Source organism: Erithacus rubecula (genome assembly GCF_903797595.1).
Source record: "Erithacus rubecula genome assembly, contig: SUPER_Z_unloc_4, whole genome shotgun sequence".
Classification (NCBI taxonomy): domain Eukaryota; kingdom Metazoa; phylum Chordata; class Aves; order Passeriformes; family Muscicapidae; genus Erithacus; species Erithacus rubecula.
The window spans coordinates 373,895-392,059 of record NW_027635670.1 but is presented as its reverse complement, the minus strand read 5'-3'; the positions used below and the strand labels follow the sequence as shown (position 1 = coordinate 392,059).

The 18,165-nt window shown below is 39.5% G+C and overlaps 1 protein-coding gene across 1 annotated transcript in view; it reads right to left on the bottom strand.

Annotated features, from left to right (window-relative positions):
* The window catches only part of TRPM6 (transient receptor potential cation channel subfamily M member 6), an 80,894-nt gene extending 73,807 nt beyond the window's left edge, over positions 1–7,087 (bottom strand). Inside the window, exon 1 of the mRNA XM_079331456.1 lies at positions 6,907–7,087. Within this exon, the coding sequence (XP_079187582.1) occupies positions 6,907–7,014 (108 nt within the window). The 5' untranslated portion in view covers positions 7,015–7,087. The remainder of the gene's footprint in view (positions 1–6,906) is intronic.
* Between the last annotated feature and the right edge of the window lie 11,078 nt (positions 7,088–18,165).

Below are 18,165 nucleotides of genomic sequence, written 5' to 3'. Positions count from 1 at the left end.
TAATACTCAAGGCTATTTCACAAGAACTCAGGTCCTAAGCACATTGATATCTCTTGAACCTTTCCTTACTCCTGAAAACTCTGCATGGCTTCGTTATCAACTGGTTAAATTATCGCCAGCATTAAAGAGATTTCCAACTTAACAGGCTGTCTCACAGCTTTTCAGAGCAGGAACTTTGTGATTCAGCATCCACCCCACGCATACTCCTGGTGTGAGGTAGTATAACAATTGATTGCTAAACAGGGAACACCACTCTGGATCCACATAGGGTAGAGGAACATTGCAAAACTCCAGGGTCACATGCAGTAAAATTTGAACTCGTGAGAGGTTTTCAATGGCAATCTCAGGTCTTCTAGAGTCTCCTCTAAGGTTCAGGCTACCTTGTCATAGGACAGTCACCTGGCTGTAACACAGACATGCCATGATTCCTCTGACCTCCATCACCACACTACATCATTGCAGCTGTTACTAACTGGCAGCTTTTGCTTTTCCAGTCTTTATTACCTACTTCTTTGCCCCAGTGTCCAAGATTCTGCACATCTGTGGAAATACACAACCATAAGAAATTGAATTCACCAGAAAATTTTCATCAATAAAATTCACTACAATTTGAAAAATATTGTGAAAATAATTTCATTTGAGTGCTTCCACTGTTCACCATGGTCAATCATAAAACAACCATCAGCTAATCACAATCTGCCTTTGCAGGCAGACTGCAGATTCAGTAGCACTGAGAAGCTTTTCTATTTTCCCCTTTTAAAGACAGTATATAATTTCAGGTCACAGCAGAATTTATGTGATTATTTCCTAGTAACCAATACAAACTCATCCACTGGAAATACACTCTTAGGTGTTCACAAATACAGTATGAACACTAACAGAAGCCACCTGTGCTTGAAGAATAAATGCAGATCCAAGTCAGAGAAGGATAACAGAACTTCTTGTAACTCATCAGTCATTCTGAAGAGAGATTTTAGTTTTTCTTTCCTCAGAACAGAAGTAGCACGTTAGCTTTTCAAAAATACATAAATTTAATCTTTCACTCCACAGAGTGCTATAGCATTTTCTTTCACAGTTAATCAACTATACTTAAAAGCTAAGTAGATATTCTTAAGTGATTTTCTGGATTAGGGCATTGCATCAAAGGCTCGTAAAACTGTTTCCACTATTTTGAACCCAAGCTTAGCAAAAAAACCAAAAACCCTTTGACTTTAATGGGCTTTCCAATGTGGTGCTTCTGATCCAGAGTAGACCACACAATTCAACAAATACCAACATGTACACCAAATGAGAATAAAATGCAGAAAATACTAAAACTAAAAACTCTCCTTGTGAAAAAAGTTTAGTTCAACTCCTGGGTCAAAGAGAACAACAAACTGATGGAAATCTTAGCTTAGTCTGGAACATTAGACCTTTAATTAGTTTATTACTTTCTATTTTTAAAGTTTATTGACTAATCAAGTAAGCCTTTTTGCTGTCCTTTAAAATGCAATGTTTTAGAAAAACTTATCAGAGTGCTGCTCCAAGAACACACCCTGCTCAGAATGCAAGTGCTCATGGAGGAATTCTTGATTTGCAGATGGAGGGGCTGAGCAGACCTGTCCCTCTGCAGAGCCCATGGCACTGGGCTAGGTGGGGAAGGACACAAAACCTCACCTTAACACTGCTGACAGCAGCCCAGGATTTTGCAAAAAAAGTAAACACAAGAAATATCAAATCACGATTTATATTCCTTAGCTCTGTCCTTGAAACAGGTCTCAAAAACACTGTTGGATGTCTTATAATGGCAGGAGATAACTGCAAATTGCTTAAAACCAGGTTTCCTCAACTGGAAATGCAAAAGGTCTCTGTGACATGACATGTAATTCAGCCTTCCACCTAAAGCAGGCCACTCCAAAACCCACATTCTAGGAGCATGGTGATTGTTGACAAAGTTTGGATCTGACTGATTCATAACTGTGGCCCATACACATAATTTAAAAATCTGTGCTTACAGCTGATGGCAGCTAAAACTGCTAAAAGCTGACGTTTGGTTTACTTTGGCACTGTATGCAATATAATACTGTATATCATCTCTTATAAAACCAGTTCAATGAGCAGCATAAAATATGGATTATTGAACAAGTTAGTCATACATAAAAATACAGAAATACATCTTGTAAAGGTTTTAATTGATGGAAACCAGTCCAAATTGCAGAATAAATAATAGGAGATGTCTAAAACTTGCAGCAAATAAGAGCAGACACCAGTAATAGAGGAAAAAATGGCTAATTAATCCAAACTATATTTGAAAATTATTATAAATCTTTAAATATAACCATTTTATCTCTTTTGGAGACAAAATTTTCAATTTTTTTTAAAGATCACTCCTACCTGTTTTACTAACAATATTTTGGAAGTCAGTCCCAAGGGAAGTCAGGAATTCACTATTTTTTAAAATTAATTAATGCAATATAATCAGAAAATTATACATATTCAAAGCAAGTTGCATATCCCATATCAAATGATCTTGTTTTAAATAATTTTAAGATGAAAATCCAGGAAGCCATAAGAAAATAATGTTTCAGAGGGTCAATAAAATGCTTCAAGGCTCATTCAGATTTCCACTTTGAAGCCAGTTGTAGAAAGGCAGTTCTTGTTACTTGTCAAGCACTTGATCTAAGTGAAGAGATAATCAACTTTCTCCCTTTAAAATCAGGTCTTACCTGCCTAGCACTGAGCAATCACAGTTAACCACTCATTGCTGTGACAAATGCATTCTTTCATCAAAGGATTCAAAATCACAGAGCATAAAGATCTTCCTAATTTGAACCAGAAGGAGGAAGAGAAAAAAATTGTCTGATAGCAAATATCAGAGCTTTATTTTGCTTATTTTATGTTTTCACAGCATAGGGAATGTTGACTGGAGAGGTGACTCTCTAAAGGTGAGATATATCTAAAGTATCTCAGGTGAAAAGAAAACTCAGGTTGCAAAATTCAGATCTTCTTGGGGTTGACAGCTGCATACAGCAGCTCTTGCACACACTAGAAAACAGGTCACAGAACTGAAACTGCATTTTCCAACGAAAGAGAAAACACATCTTGGGTGATTTCTAAAGAGGCTGAAGGTATCATCAGTGCCACTTCTGCATTTCTCACCTGGATGTGTCTTACCTCTCCCTCAGCTCTGCCCTCCACACCACCTTCCAAAAAAAAAGGCTTTCCTTTTCCATGCCAATTCACAGTTAAATATAAGTCGTATCATCAACCCACCAAACATTGCACACCCACAAACCAGCTGGAGGAAAAGCCAGCCATTACCTGGGAGCAGCCACTGGGGACTGCAGGGACATCCTTGTGCCTCTTTGCCCCAGAGACCACCTGGACACACCCCTGAGCTTTCTACCAGGTCTTTCCGCACCTTCAGTTTCATGTCCAAGGTATATTCCACCACACCACGTTTATCCCCTTGTTTATTCACTGGGGGTTGCAACAGTGGCCAAAGTGACACCCAAAGGTTTGGGTTTCCCTGGGGCCAGGCAGAAAGGAGCAGCTGTGATTGCAGCTTAAGCCAGGCTGCACAGAGTGACATGGCAGCCATCAGCACAGCCCTCCTGGCACAAAGCTGGGCTGTGGATCCAAGTTCCCAGCAGGCAGGCTGGGAGCAAGCTCTCCTGTCCTTGCCACCCTGATGACAACTCCCCTCTCTTGAGTGGAAGCTCCAAATGCCACCCAGTCTTCTGGTAGCACTCTCTGCTCACCAGGATGCCTGCATCTCTGTTCAGATGGCCACATGAGCTGTGATGGCACAAGTGATAAGAGAAGGACCAGAGCAAGGGCAAGGAGGGTGCTACAAGGAGAAGGGACAGGAGGAGCTGACTGCGAGGGCTGAGGTTGCACAGCACTGCCACCCAGCCTTTCTGAAACACTGGCTGGCCAGCAGGCAGAGGTGGATGTATTTCATACAGTTGGTATCTACTAGTAGAAGCTCTGCTATGCCTCTTTGGGGGTAACAGCACACCCATACAAGGTAATCAAATGCACTGGTTCATAGGACTGATATGCACTATGCATATCTTCACTATGGCAGAAATGCAGAGGAATGGCAGTCCTAAAGAAAGGATGAAGAAAGTGCTTAATGATACATGCCTTTTTTGAGACTTAAGCAGCTATGGCCCCTGAAAGGGGCCTCTGTTATTTCAGCTGAGAGGCAAAAGTATGACCACTTCAAAAACTGAGGGAATGTATTAGAGATGAGAATGTAAAGCAAAACATGAATTACCAAAAGACTTGGTAATTCAAGTCATACAGAGTGGATCACAAGGTTTTACTCAGAATGCATGTTACACAGTAATAAGTTTATACATTGCAAGAATCAAGGCAGGTTTACATAGAATTTGATATAGCCTGTCTGAAAGAAACAAAGAAGGAAGATCAAAACCTGATAAACGTTGACCACCTCAGCTTCTTGCTCTGCTGTGTACCATTTGAGGAGTATAAAACTCATTAGTGCAATTATCAAAACACTGGATTACCCTGTTTGAACCTAATACCTTCCTGAAGAGCACAGAAAAACCTATAGATCACTCTGCTGGAGGATACATGTGCCATGGTTATACCCACGCTGTCAGATATTGTAGATGGTATAGAGCAGCCCAACATGGTCTGTTTGTAACAGCAGTCACATTCAGCACAGTACTGACAGCAGTGTAAAGAGACTGATCTTCTCTTCTTACTGCTGCATCGTCCCTGTGACATGCTGTCCTGTACTGCAGTCCCACTTTAAAGTCAATACTATGAATCCAGCCCAATTCTGACATCATGGCCATGAAAACCTGTTTTCTATTATTCAGGACATCTCCCAGTGTTATGGAAAGGCAAACAATAACTCCTGGGGAGAATGGAGGAGTGACACTGTAGTTTCCAGGCCCATGAGGTTTTCCACAAAGGCAATCTACTAGCACACAGAATTTCACTGGCCCCAGAGGGACTTACGCTCTCAGATGCCAACATCAATTTTGAAAACTGAAACCCAGGTACATAAAATATAAATTATTTACCCACAGCTCAGACTGGAGTACTGACTGCACTGCATAATCATTTGCATGCCTGGACAGACACATTTGTTGAAACTATTTTCCTTTATGAGCTGTAGACATTTCAAACTCACCTCCCTTCTGCTCTTTTAACGCTAACACATGGCATTTTGCCCTTCACTAGGGGGTTACAAAGCGGCAGAGGGGAAAGCAGTAACAAGTAACAATCATCTGCTCCCTGTTCCTATAACATAAAAACAAAAAACATGATAGTGAAGCTTGAAGAGAAATGTCCTTTTCTGGTATCATTCTGGATGATTCTTGTGTTTTCTGGTTACTGGTTACTACTAGAAACAACGTGCTTCAGCACATTCACCACTGGGTGGTCACTGTGCCCTGACCTCGTGACAGCCGTGAAATCTTCATTTTTTCCTTATGAAGCCACTAAACAACTAAGGAAACGATTCAAACACAACAATGTATTTGCTGCTTATTGTGCTTTTTAAATACTGCTATATAAGCCTGCTACTGCTTTAAATAAGGTTGTTATGGAATAAGATAAAAAAACCTGCAAATTGATTTCACAACTTCAGAGCATGCTTCAGAGAGAAAGAGAAGAAAACTATGATGATAGGCTCATATCAGTATTCACTGATTCTTATATATAACACTACAGGCAGGTCCTGGCAAGTACAAAAACATGAATCTCTAAAAAAAAAAAAAATTGGCTACTCCAGTATTTTAGTGTTCTCAAATAGTGTTTTAGAATTTTGTGATTTAACTTCAGGTGTTCACAACTCAAAATACTAGCTCATTTTTTTCTTAGTTTACAAGCAGATATTGTGCATGAAAAAGATGTTCATAAAGAGATATATAAAGAATATTCCACTGCAAACATGTTTCTTTTATCATCAAGTGTATCAGAAAAAGATACAGAAGATACCTTGCTACAGCAATGTTGCTACAGCATGACCTATGTGAAATATCATCCAGGTTCGTAATGTCAGTGAAGTTAATGCTGGAGTAGCAGAGCTCTCTTTTTAAACCCCTAACATCTGAATCACAAATGTTCCATCCGTAAATTTAAAGAAAAAAAAAAAAACAACAACAACAAAAACAGAAACAAAAACAAAACCAAACCAAACCAAACCAAACAAACAACAGCAACAAAAAAACCAAACAAACAACAACAACAACAACAAAAAAAAAAAACAAAACAGGAAAAAAACCCTCCAAAACGACAAATAAACGAACAAAAACATTCAGTCAGCACCATAGTAGAAAGACGTGACAATTTACTAAAGCCGAAGGCACTTCTCTGACAGGTTACAGCTAACCTCATGGTGTTTGGAATAGCAGTACCGCAAAACCGCAGCGCTATGTCCTGCCCGTAGCCTGGGCAGTCTTTTTCTGCTACGAGCCTCTCACGGCTACTAGAACGCAAGCAGATCTTTGTACGAAACCACTCATGTCCAGTCTGCAGAAATACACGGAGCTGAACAGCACCGGCCCCAGAACACCAAATCCCTGGTAAAGCAGCCCCCAGAAGCCCAGGCGTTTCTCTCCGCCGTCAGCTAGCAGTGGTCTGCTCCCGCTCTCCCAAGCCGCCTGGACTTGCAGACGGAGCCTGGCACCTTTCGCGGACTGGCCCGCAAGCCCCTCATGCTCTGGGCGCAGAGAGCCGTCTGTCTGTCTGTCTGTCCGAGCCGGCCGCCCAGCGCCGCCCGGAGCCGCAGGAACGCGGCCGGCTGAGGACAGCGAGCATCGCTCGCAGCCCCCGGTGCCCGGCGGCCCGCTGGGCGGGACACCACGGCGGGACACCACGGCGGGACACCACGGAGGGACACCACGGCGGGACACCACGGCGGGACACGGCCGTCCTCGCCCTCACCTGCGGGTCGGCGCGCTCCCGGCGCGGGGGCTGCCAGCCGCGTCCCCGCCGGTGGCCGCAGCACCTGGAGCCCGGCGGCGACCCCAGCAGCTCCCGCCACGCCGCCATGCCCCGGGCCCGCGATCCTTGTCCCGCGGGGCGGGCGGGGCGCTGTCCTTTACCCCGACTCCTCGGCGAGCCAGGCGCTGCCCGTGCCCCGTCCCGGGAGGTGCCGCTGCCGCCGCGGCCGCGCTTCCCCGCTCTGCTCGGCGCCAGGGGCGCCTCGACGGCTGGGCAGAGCTGAGCTCCGTTCATACCCCTTCCCTCCCGGGCCCAGCTGCGCTCTCCTTCCACCCTGACAAATTGTTTCTAGCATCGGGAGACCGGATCACAGGTATCCCGAACTCAGCACTTGCTTTTTGACTCTGGTTTGCCTCATCTCAGCCTTCACTCCTAATGCTCCAGTCATTTTACAAGGGGCTGTAAAAGCAAATTCACGGTATAAGTTACAATGAAAGTAACTAGAAGATCCAAAAGAAAATTAGCAATTCTCTTGAATTATGAAATATGAAGACTTGAATCACAGGTAACCAAGACATTATTGAAGGCAAAAGGTAAAAAAAAACCACCTAACAGTAGCAGTATTACAGCTCATGACAGTGAGCACAACCAAGGAAACAGGATGTGACCATTAAACTCTTCATAAAGTGATTAAATTTGGATACAAATCCAAATTTTTGAACGCTTAAGTTCTTCATCTTCCTAGTCATCTTCACATAACTTCTGCATCACTTTTTCCACACTGACAAAACTTAAAAGGACCTTCAACAGCTCCTCAGCATTTACCACTGTCCCCTGGAGTCCTTGAATGTCCCAAAGACCACGGCCATCAAACCGAAGTCCCTGCAATAACTATACCTGGCTGTACCTAGTGCAAACTAATAAAACAGGCATACAGCATTCTTCTTTATCCTGAATTTGTTCCAGCCTTTGTTTCTCAAACCATAATTTTCAGTCAATGTCCATTTCCTCTTATCCCCAACTTACCCTCTTCCTATAATAAGCCAGGCTCCTGTTCTTGGGTTTTTCATCTGCTTCTTGCCTACTGTTTCTTTCATTTTGTAGATTTCCAGCCACTGTATTGACTGTGAACTGCAATGTCCATCTAATTCTGGATGTTATCTATATTTCCCATCCACTTGCCCTTTCTAGATGTTTCTCCCATTTTCTGGCCTCTCAATTTCTGTTTTTCCTGCTCAGCCAAGACTTATCTTTCTCTGTTGTGCTCAGGTCTCCCTCTTCCTCCTCCCTACAGGAGAGGGTTGCCTTCAGATCATGCTGTTCCATTGCAGGAGCCTGAGCAGAGCCTCTGTGAGCACCAGAGAGAAGACAGCTCATACACACAGTCTCAGCAGCACACAAAAACACAGAGTTTGCTTGGTCCTTGGGCATGTCTCAGGACTTTTTGAAATACTGGCTGTCAAACTTAGCAGTGGTTTCACATAAACTATTATTTCAAAGAGAGAGACGATAATGAAACTGTTTCCAGCCTCCTGCCAAATGTGGTTTTCTGCTTCTTGAACTCTTCTATTTTGTCTTCAGATTTTTATATTGCATTTCCCACATGGTAGGCCTTAAGAAAGCATTACAGCTTCTAATAACAGGATGGACTTCTAGAAATTTTAGCAAGTGCTGAACATCATGTTCATTCTTTACCTAGCTGTACCTTTTTTTTTAAGGTATTACTTTATAATAAATTAAATTTTCTTAAGTCATCCTGAGTCAGCTTAGAAGCCTTTGGCTCAATTTGTAGTATCATCAATGCTTATAAATGAAGAAAATAAATATTTTAATAGGATGTATCAGTAACTGTTACTGCACCTACTCTTCATACAAATCTGAACTTCATAAGGAACTTGAAACACAAGTATCACAGCACACACAAGTGCATGGGACTTACTGGGCCAAAGCTATATGTATATATTCCAGACTGCAAGCATTTTCTTAATTCCAAGTTTCTGGCATTTTTTCTAAGTTGTGAAGAGTCTTTCAGACATAAGAAATTCTCAATCTTCCCTGAAATCAGACCTTGCCATTTCTTACCTAGTACAAAGACCTAAAAATCTGCTGTGAAAAGCCATGTAAGCCAACTAATGCTGTGAATTCCCACACCCAATTCCTCAGCATTTCACTGATATGAAAATACATGTGGTATGTTTTATAACAGCCACTTTAGTAGTTCGAAGTCCACATGTACTCTCCTGTTTTCCCTAGAAATCAAAACTGCTGAGATATTTCCTTCTCATCATTCTTATATCTACAGACTTACCTTAAGACCAGTGTTATTTCGTTTGTCCATCCTTTAAGCTGCTTTTTGTTAGTCTTTTCTTTCCAGTGTCTAAGCTGTCACCTCAAGAGCAGTGCAGACAGCTCAGTTCTTGGATGTTCATTAGGTACAGTGCATCACATCTCCTGCTTTTCATGTCCTAAGGAAGTTAAATGCATACTTATCAAAGTATGACTGCATTAATTCATTAATCACCTTGCATTGTTTTCAAATTCCAAGTACCAACCAAAAAGCAATGTCAAAGGAGGTTAATAGAAACACTTACCAAAGAGGAATGGGTTTGTTTCTTTTATTTCTATGGATGGCCTGCAAAGTCAAAAACATTTAGATACCCACCTGTTCTCTAAGATTAGTTGTTATCATTCCTCATATCCAGCAAAGTACACTGAAATGTTTTTTGGTTTTTTTTCCACCTATCATGTTTAATCAGGCAGAATCTATTAGATGTTCATACAGACTTTGGAATTAAAAAGCCCAAACTAATTTACATCTCATGAACTAATCTGTTTTAGAGGGAACTCCCAGTTTCATTGTTTCATCATGTCCAAGTACACTGAAGATACTGAGTTTCACAAGACTACCTACACACCTTTACCTTTGCCTTAGTGCCCTACCAGACCTTCAAGAACTGACGATGCACTAAAAAGAGGAGTGAGGAATAAAAGTGGTAGACTCTCCCCATTCATATCATCATCAACAAATCAGCCTGTCTTCAGGCTTATTCAACTTTATCTAACAAATCTAAAGAAGTAGCATAAGTTGATCCAAGAACAAATGCTTGTTATATGCAGCTGATATATTGAACACACTCATCACATGATGACTGGTTCAGCTTCTGCTTCAGCATGCTTTGAAAAGGCAATGTAGCAGAATGTTGTTCATTATAGCACAAAATATAAATGTTTTACCATGGAGATTCTGAACTACAACAGAACAGAATTTTCTGCTTCAGTCTTCCCCTTCAACATACAGTCTGTGAAGGCAACCTCCTGGAGTGAGCTTAAATCATGCTTTATTGCTTATTTCACAGTATGCATACATACAACCACTGTTCCAGATCTGATCATAGCAAATCTTCCCTCCTGCTGCCCAATGCACACTGATATTAGAAAAAGAACTGCCAACAAAGGAAAACATTACTTCCCTCATCACAAATAGAATATTTTTTTTTTTTATTAATAGGTGACAGAACCCAGATGGGCATATAAATATCAATCATCTACTTCTTCACATGATAAATTGCTTCAACAAGGGGCAAGAAGGAAGAGAACTTTGAATATTGAATTACACACAGACAGGATGTTTTCTTTTTTAGGCATTCAACAAGTAGTTATCGATATGAGTATAGTTCAAAAATCCCTCAGCATAGTTCTGAAGTTGTATTAGAATGTATGAAGAATTATTTGAAGTCAATTGGATAGTCTGCAGAACTTACTCTATGAGAAAAATTGTTTTTACAACTTCAGAGTTTTTTATGTTGCCAGGAATGTAGTGGGGGAAGTTTTCTCAACTTAATAGTCACATCACAAATAACCAACCATAATTTTCCTGATATGCATTCTGAAATATCCTTGGTATAGACCCAAAGAACAAAATGTGGTTGGCCAGTTTAATCTAGTTATGACTCCAAATAGTATTTGTGCTTGCAGTGATGGTCCCATGGAAACCAGCGTACTACTTCCCACAGCAGGATACCACAGTCCAGAATGGAGGAACAATACTTCACATGGTGTCTCTAGTCTCTGTTACTAAATTTTCTTAACAGAAAATTAGTAGCAAAATTAGTAGAGGACTTGGTGTAGAAGTGTGTTTGGCAGTTTTAAGGTGTAGTAATCTCTATCTCGTGGATAAATGCTTTACAATTACAGAGAAGCATAATACACTTCTGCAGGACAACAATTAGATGAAATCCATAGAATTATTTAGATTGGAAAAGTCCTCTAAGATCAACCAACCATTAACCTAGCACTGTCAAGTCCACCACTAAACAATGTCATTAAGTGCTACAACTACACATCTTTTAAAAACCTCCAGGGATGGTGATTCTATCACTTCTCTGAGAAGGCAGTCCTAATGCTTGGCAACCCTTCCAGTGAATAAAGTAACCCTAGTATGCAATCTAAGCCTCCCTGGTACAACTGGAGGGTATTTCCTCTTCTTCTCTTGTTACTTGGGACAAATCCCCAACATCTACCTCTACAACCTTCTTTCAAGGAAGGTTGCAGGATCAAAGGATAACATTGTGGTTTTTACCTCAACATTCAATGATTCCTCAGATGGCATGTGTAGTAAAACAGTATCATCTTTATAAATTTCCAAGTTTCTGGGTAGCTTTTTTTGACTAAACACAATTCCTACTTCTAAGGATAAGAAACCTTGAAGAATAATTTTGTAGAACAGTCCTCAGGGAACACTGTCTTTGTTCTGTTTGCTCTCTCATTTCTTGTATCTCCCAGAGGAATACACCTTTCAGAGTACTCCTAGAAGGCAAGAATTCTGTCTAACTTAGGTTCCTGGACTGTGTCAAATGACAGGCATATGGATTCTTCAGTGACATTTCCTATGGACATTACCCCAGTGCTCTCAAATGCTCATTTTAAAACAATTTTCAAAATATGTATTTTGTTTTCCCACTTGTTTTTTCATACTAGGCACAAGCTCGGGTTGGTACAGGGCTGATACTCCTCAACATCTTTATTGGTAACACAGATACTGGGAGCGAGAGCACCCTCAGCATGTTTGCCAATCACACCCACCTGAGCAGTGTGGTCAAACATGCTGGAGTGAAGGAATGCCATCCAGAGGGACCTTGACAGGCTTGAGAGGCGAGCCAATGCAAACCTCATAAAGTTCAACAAACCTAAGTGCAAGGTCCTACACCTGGCTCAGAGTAATCCCAGACACACCCACAGGTGGGGCAGAGAAGCAATTGAGAGCAGCCCTGTGGACAAAGATTTGGGGTTGATAGTTAATGAAAAAAACGTGGGCCAGCAGTGTGCACTTGCATTCCAGAAAGCCAAATGCATTCCAGGCTACATCCAAAGGAGTGTGGCCAGCAGATTAAAGGAGGTGATTCTGCACCTCTGCTCTGCTCTTGTGAGACCCACCTGGAGTCACCAACTGCATACAGTTCTGGTATCCCCAATATAAGAAGGACATGAAACTGTTGGAGCAAATCCAGAGGACCGCCATGAGGTTGGTAAGAAGAGGAACACATCCACTACAAAGACAGGCTGAGGAAGCTGGGACTATATGGCCTGGAGAAGCAACCTTCCAGTATCTGAAGGAGATGTCCCAACCCAGTGTTCTATGCCACATTGGGTAATGCCTTGAGCAACCCGGTCTAGTGGGAGGTGTCCCTTTCCATGGCAGCGAGGATTGGGACTAGATTTTAAATCCCCCCTAAAATTATTTTAAGGCCCTTCCAAACATTCTGTGTTTTTTTGGTATCTTTCTCACAGGGACTATACAGAAGTCAGAACTGAGAAGATGGAGGTTTGTGTTAATATTCATGCTCAAAGACATGCCAAAGTATGTCTTTGAGCTTTAGAGAAGACAAACAAAAATCATCATGCTGAAGACTAAAAAAAGAGTCTTACCTACATTACTGACCTTTTTAATTTTAACTAACTGAAAATTATATATCCAAAACCAAACAGTTAAAAAAAAATTCTTAAAAATTAAAATTACTTAAAAATCAAATACCTGAAAATCAAGGGCTAAACCATGATGAATATACATAGAGCAGCATGCTTCACTAAGGAAGAAGGAAGTCTGTCCTTTGGTGACCTATGGCTGAAGGCAAGAGGAAAACCTGAATTTACTAGGACGTCTGTGAAGTATGCTGAACACACTCATTCTCAGAGTGGAACACAAGACTTAAAGCAATGCCAGATTATACAGTGCAAGATGGGCAGTTTCATGGTGAAGAATACTGTCCCATGTCTGTGCCAGTCTTCCAAAGGCTGAAGACACATCCATGTTAATGTGACGTGTGTTTAGTAACTGCTGACTGCTCTGCAGGTAAGGAACGAGCAATTGGCTGTTGGCTTTCACAGGCTACCCTAGCAACTGTGGGGTCTGGGCAAGGGTTTCCTATTTAGGTACAGCCTGATGGCATTTGGATTCACCCTGTAAGCTGTACCTGACCTGCAGCGCCCTGTTGAAAGTGGCAGACAGTTACCAGCAGATGCTAGTGTCAGCTAGGCAGAGGACTGTTATAACTGTTGCTTTAGTGTTTTGAGTAGCTATCCCATACTAAATAATAAAAATATTCCATAACATGAACAGTCAAACTGATTAACTTGGCTGCTTGTTGGCTCTAGTTTCACTTTTAGGTGAATTTCTAAAAGGAAAGAAAAGTAAATTTAAGCCTACTTCTATTCAAGAAATTCAGAAGTTTATTCTTTTCCTGTAGCAATCCCCCTTTTCGAAAATATCCTTCTTTGATAACCCAGTGTCTTAGTTCTTACATAATTTTTATACCAATGTGTTTGCTAACTGCTGTATTGTGTTTTTAAATTGTAATTTTAATTATCACAGGAATCAGCATAGGTGATATTTTAAGTAGTATTCTCTTAAATTCCTTCTTCATATGAAAATATCTGAATTATTTTTATTTTCTGAGGAAAAACTGACTAACCTAGGAGAGGAAACGAGTTTAGCTCCATCCTTGGGAAATCACATCAAAGTAGTATGACTGACTTTCATTTTCATGCTGTATTTCCCAATCATACTTCAGAATTATTTTAATGAGTTATATTTCCACAATTAAAAGCTGTCTTTGGCATCTCTATATTTGCACATTACACATTTGGAAACACTAAGGTTTGAAGTAGATTTTCCTCTTTTTTAATCACAGGTTTTTTCAATTCCATAAAGGTAAAAGAAGAAAAACCATTATAGCATACACAGATGCAACCTTTTGTGACTATTTGATTTTTTAAAAAACCCTGTAGTTTTCAACTGAAACCAAAGGATTTTGGCAGTTTACTTTATGCCAAAGCAGTTCTTACATAATAATTATGTAATCAGAAACAAAGTAAAGTGTTTGTTTGTTTTAAATTCCAGGAATTAAAAGAAATTGAAATCAATTTTCATACTCTACAAGTTGAAGCATCAAAAGAAAATATCCAGCATGTAGTATCAGACTTCAGAGAGAAGTATTTGACACTACATAGATCCAATATAATTAACCACTGTGTTTCAATTTAGATAGAAGAGCATCTGTGTACTACTACTCAAATGGAGAGTAAAAAATTCTCCTATGCAAGAGAATAATGAATGGCTCATTTCCATTCATAGCTCTGCATGAAAGGCTTTTCACTATCTTAAACATCACTGCAGATAGTACAATGCTATTTTTGTTTAATTTTCTCAATCTCATACTTGGTAAATTACTTAATTCATCATATTCCAATCCAAGTATGAACTGCAAGCTTTCATATAACAAAGTGAGAAATATATAATGCTTAGCCAGTTCATACCTCTTCTTTCAAAAGTTCATTATTGCAAAATAAGACAAAACAAAAGCAGGAAAACAATCATCCACCACAAAAACTAAGTAAACATACAAACAAAAATTAACTTTGCCTCCATTCTGCTTTCACATTTTTTCCCCTGGGAGTGGTAACATAACACTAATAAGAAGACTATTTTTTCATTCAATAGGAGAAAAGGTTATTATCTGTATGGCTTTAAGATAAGAAATAATGCTTTTAAAAGTCCTTAGAAGTAACTAAGAAGTTATGAATTCAAGAAGACTTCACCAAGAACATTAAAAACATAAACTACTACTGACTACAACTAGTATTTGCAAATACAATGGTAATTAAAATACATTGTTAAAATATACTATACATCACCACCAAATTCTCTAATACAAAAAAGCATGAAGTAGGAAGTTTAATCAGGAAATAGAAAAGTAAGTATCTTCCTTCCCCAATTTTACTCACACACAAACAGTTACCTAGACACAAGCATTTAAATACATCCTGAGTTAGTTTCTTACAAATTAGCACTTACCTTTTTCTTCCTTATATTATCATTAGATACTTTAAGTAGTCTTCAGCCACCAGCTGAGGTTTCCACCCAATATACAATGTGATAAGGCTTGTTCCCCGCTTTTAATTAAAGACAACAGTGATACAAAGCAGTGACAACAAAATCCCATGTATTAAATTGATAATTTGGTTTGGTTGGCTGTTTTTTGGTTTGTTTCTTCTTTGAGGGATGAGATTTGGAGAGAATTAAGAGCTTAGTCAAAACTCCTCGACACAATGTTTTTCCTCTAGTTATGCTGAAAACCTTGTGCCCCCTTACAATCAGGAACTTTTGAGCTGATCTGCCCTTATTTATCACAGTAAGGAAATGATTAACATTCGTGATGTCATTGTTTGAATTTTTAGTAGCAGTCAGTAATAAAAGCACACCCAAAACATTTTCCAGATTCATGGTAACTTACTGTGAATGTGTATTGCCACCTAGAGTGTCAAAGTTATAACTGTAGGCATGGAAGTAGTTAAGCCAACCCAGGCATATTAGTTATTATGAAATGCTTCTTTGAGCACAAGCTTTGCTGTAGAAAACACTGAGTCTTCTCCACAGTCTAACCCCTCTTACCACAGTCGTGGTCAGATGCTTTCACAAAAGAATACATGAATTTCCTCAAGTGAATCTACTCTTCTGATTAGAACATGCTGGCAGATGTACAATAGTAATTATCTTTGATTTCACCTGGTAACATACATATTTGCATGCTTTTATCTTCTTCATGAAGGACCCTATATATTTTCCAAGTACCTATACTCAAGCATGCTTTTTTTAATATCCACTAAATTCCTCACCAACAGGAAAAAAAATCAACCAGAAACTGTCAAAACAGTGAGAAAAACCTGTTATGTTTCGTTCATATCCATATTGAAATTACTGTAATGTTGCTATGCTGAAGATGGAGCTAATGCTGAAAATATTCTCATCATTGATCTGCTGGCCAACGATACCTGCACTCACAGGCTGGGTTACTTCATGATCACCTACCTTCCATCACCCCCTTTTTTCTTCCTTTCTACTGATCTACTTACCCAACTTGTGCAGCCTGTCTTTCACAGTAGCTCTTCACTTTTCCTGATCTGGACTGAGCTTTAATGTCCTCTCAGAGGCTTATCTATCTTTAGAGCCATAACATAATGCAGGCTTTCAATGAACACAAATCAGACAACGTAAAACAGGCCCTTGGTTTAGAAATAATGCAAAAAATTTGCTAATGCTGATCATGCCAATTTGCTGTTTCAATCTGCTTTCAAACATATTTAACTCCTACATCTGACTTACTATTATACCTATATCCTTACTGTGTAATTTGCTGATGCAGCACTGGGTGCCATCTAAATGTGGCTACCCCTCACAAGTTCTCAAGCTTGTGACACAGGTTCTTCCTTTTAGAGAGAAGTATTTTAGAGAATACTAAACTCCCATGACCATAGAAAATATAAATTATTATTTTCCCCTGAAATGTAAAACTTTATTAAATGAAAACTGTCAGTCACTATGCAGCTACTGAATTGTCTCAAGATGTGTGATGGCATTTTTTTATCTTAAAAGAGCATTTTCTTCTCACTGAATATTAATGCATATGCAAATTAAAACATCTTAAGCTTACATATAGTTTATATGCAGCTTTTGAATAGAAAGTCTCTAGAAAAATGGAGTCAGAAATTAAGACCAGCAATTTGGTAGTTCAGTGTCACTGGTCATCTGGAGACACCAAACACTGAGAAATGCAATTACTTGTAATATTTTTTGTCAGCTCTAATGCAAAATTTATGTAATCTATCATCTATCTATCTATCATCACTCCCCCTAGCCCAGCATTCTGTATAACCCAGGCTCTCAAGAGCAATTTCAAGTAGTTTTCCAAGGCTTTAAATTTACCTCTATTTGCAAAGAGATGAATGGAAAAACTGAATCAGCTCTGGAAATTCTCTAAAAGTAGCCATAACATTCCAGCCTGTAACAGAGTCCACAACTGGAACTAACCAAGAGGAAAGTGCTTGCCTACAGCACAATTGCAAATGAAGTAAATAAACATACTTACAGCACACTGCAAGCTTAATTTGTATTAAAAAATTTATCTTATTATGGGATAGATTAAACATATATTTGAATGGCAATAATAAAACATCCTCTGTCCCACAAATAGAGTGGAATGACTGATTTTAGTAGTAATATGCAGGCCATTGCTAGGACATATCTACTGCGAGTGAAGCATCAAGCAGATTTTAAATGAACAAACTAGTATCTGTTGCAAAAATACTAGTTAATAAGGCGAAATACTGACTGGATCCTAACAACACTGTATGGTCTGAAATATTATAAAACTCCCAAATATAGGAATGCATGTATTACCTAGGGTCAAAAGCCCCTAGATCATATAACTAATCCAAACACCTCAACAAATTAATAGATACATTTTTTTCACTAATTTATTTTGGTTGTAGTAAACATGAAACAGCAGTTTTATAGCCTTCTTGCCAGAAAAAGTTTGTTTTACAAAAAAAAAAAAAAAAAAACAAAACTTGTCCTAAGACAAGTTGATGTATTTGGACTTACACAAACTGTCTGAGAAAAATACATATTGTCCAAATACGTAACCATACAAAATACAAATACGTAATCATACAAAAGGTAGAAGGATATCCAAAGAGGCACCCTGAAACTGCCTATGTAACTAAGCCACCTCCTTTCTTCAGAACAAGCTAAGTGAATAAGCAACAAATAGATACCTATGCAGAACACATGCCAGAAACTTTCCAAGTGTTTACCAAGAAACCTGAAAAGCTTGCTCTTTTAAGCAAAATGACCTAACAAATCAACAAAGGAGCAGCAATCTTAAGAAATAAAGTCAAGAACTTCACATAGTAATAGTGCCGAAG